Source organism: Cebus imitator, unplaced genomic scaffold (assembly GCF_001604975.1).
Source record: "Cebus imitator isolate Cc_AM_T3 unplaced genomic scaffold, Cebus_imitator-1.0 Scaffold149, whole genome shotgun sequence".
Lineage (NCBI taxonomy): Eukaryota > Metazoa > Chordata > Mammalia > Primates > Cebidae > Cebus > Cebus imitator.
Window position 1 is genome coordinate 2,904,703 of NW_016107464.1, and position 2,501 is coordinate 2,907,203.

General features: G+C 38.5%; 1 protein-coding gene across 3 annotated transcripts in view; it reads left to right on the plus strand.

Annotated features, from left to right (window-relative positions):
- The window catches only part of MELK (maternal embryonic leucine zipper kinase), a 97,650-nt gene that overhangs the window by 13,608 nt on the left and 81,541 nt on the right, over positions 1-2,501 (plus strand). For 2 of the 3 annotated variants that reach the window (XM_017543184.1, XM_037743695.1), the window contains exon 4: positions 2,133-2,249. The exons of the other annotated variant lie outside the window; for it this stretch is intronic. In XM_017543184.1, coding sequence (XP_017398673.1) covers positions 2,133-2,249 — 117 coding nt within the window. The remainder of the gene's footprint in view (positions 1-2,132; positions 2,250-2,501) is intronic. 3 annotated transcript variants of the gene reach the window in all.

The window sequence follows — 2,501 nt, forward strand, 5'->3', positions numbered from 1 at the left end:
AAAAAAAAAAAAAAAAAAAAAAAAAGAAAAAAGCATTAAAACCATTTTTCTTGAGCATTTAAACATGAGTATCAATTTGATTAATTCCTTTAAGCAATTTAAATTTCAATTATAACTTTAGTATGACTTACTCACTTTAACACTTCAAATACTGAAATAGCAAACAAAATGTTATTACAAAATGTGTTGTCACAGTAATACTCAAAACTTATTCTAAAACATCAGTATGACGTTAATTCATTATTTCTAAACTTGTTTTTATATTTTTTATTGTTATTATGCTATTTTAGTTATTTCCTAGGATTTTAATAATACAGCTAGCGCTTGACTTACAACCATGATTGGGACCGGCAGACCGGTTGTAACACAATTTGGTCATAAGTTGAGTAGGCTATATGTACAGTTGAAATGGTGCACACGGAGATGGTAGTGCTGCCAGAAGCTGGTCCACACTGTCATATGCCCAACTGGGCAACGTTTGCTCTGTCAGACGCGGAGTAGTCGTGGCGATTGTGGTCGTAAAGTTGAATGGTCATAAGTTGCATAGGTCGTAAGTAGATAAATACCTGTATTTTGATTACTTCCATGTTTTTAGTCATCAGCCTTCCTCTCCCCAAAGAAGGAAAAATGATTATCATATTAAGACAGTCAAAGCGGCCTGGTGCGGTGGCTCATGCCTGTAATCCCAGCACTTTGGGGGACTGAGGTGGGCGGATCACGAGGTCAAGAGATTGAGACCATGCTGGCCAACATGATGAAACCCCGTCTCTATTTAAAAAAAAAAAGGAAAAGAAAAGATATTCAAAGTTACAGATGATTCTTTGTCAAGTGTGACATCTAGTTGCATAGTCCTGGGAAATTGGATCCTGAGCCATTGGCCATTAGGTGGTGTCTTATTTTATTTTTGAGATGGAGTCTTGCTCTGTCACCCAGGCTGGAGTGCAGTGGTGTGATCTCAGCTCACTGCAACCTCCACCTTCTGGGTTCAAGCAATGTTGTCTCAGCCTCCTGAGTAGCTGGGATTATAGGCGCCTGCCACTGTGCCTGACTAATATTTGTATTTTTAGTAGAGATGGAGTTTCACATGTTGGCCAGGCTGGTTTGTACTCCTGAACTTGTGATCTGCCTGCCTCAGCCTCCCAAAGTGCTGGGATTACAGGCATGAGCCACTGCGCCCGGCCGGAGTCCCTTTTTATGATGAAGTTTTACTTGTTACTTGATGGTACTTATAGGTTTTTGTCCTTTAAAGTTTTTTCAGCTTGGCTTATCTTCCTCTCCCCACCTACCTTTTTATTTTGAAAGTTTCCAGCTGGGTGCAGTGGCTCATGCCTGTAATCCCAGCACTTTGGGAGGTTGAGGCAGGTGTATCACAAGGTCAGGAGATCGATACCATCCTGACTAACATGGCGAAACTCTGTCTCTACTAAAAATACAAAAAATTAGCCAGGTGTGGTGGCACGCACCTGTAGTCCCAGCTCCTGGGGAGGCTGAGGCAAGAGAATCACTTGAATCTGGGAGGTGGAGGTTGCAGTGAGCCAAGATCGCGCCATTGCATTCCAGCCTGGGCAACAAGAGCAAAACTTCGTCTCAAAAAAAAAAAAAAAAAAAAAAAATCAACTCTTTATTCTCCTAAAAAAAAAAAAAAAAAAAAAAAAAAAATTAAAAAAAAAAAAAAAAAAAAAAAAAAAAAAGAAATTGAAACTTTCAAGACCCCAGGAAAGATAGGAGACAGACTGTGATGGATACCCACATACCTTTCACCTAAGGTCACTGGTTTTTTGCTCAGCATACTTCTTAAATGATGTTGCTGAGGCTGAAAGCGGTAGCTAAGGCATGATAACTGAGTGGTGTTTCTGTCATTTTCCGTGTTTGGAATGCTAACCTTCTAGGGAGTCTGAGATTGTTTTCTGGATGTCGTACTGTTGACCCACATTGAACTTGTCTTTCATAAACTCTCCAATGCCCTTTTTATGTACATGCAAATATGTTTTGTTATATTTTTCTGTAGTGTGAACAATTTATTTTGGGGCTTTTGATAGCTTTTGCTACTTAATATTAAAGCTGTTAGTATTGGAGCTTGGAACACCACCTGAATAAGTTTATTGCTCATTCCATATGATGTTTTGTCACAGAGTGATTTGCCCCGAATCAAAACGGAGATTGATGCCTTGAAGAACCTGAGACATCAGCATATATGTCAACTCTACCATGTGCTAGAGACAGCCAACAAAATATTTATGGTTCTTGAGGTTAGTAGTATGTTCTAGAGACCTGAAAATATTTGGTCACTTAATAGTAAAAGACAAAAGTACATTTCAGCTTTAAGTTTAGAATAGATGTTAAGTGGCTTATCTGTTTTGCTCCATTTGTAACAATTTAGATCAAGTAGATGTATATAATAAATGGGAGATTCAGTATAAATGTCATCTTTCTAATACACCCCTAATGGGGTAGTATGGTTTAGTAGATAGAATATGTTAGAATTTGCTCCCAGAGGGAAA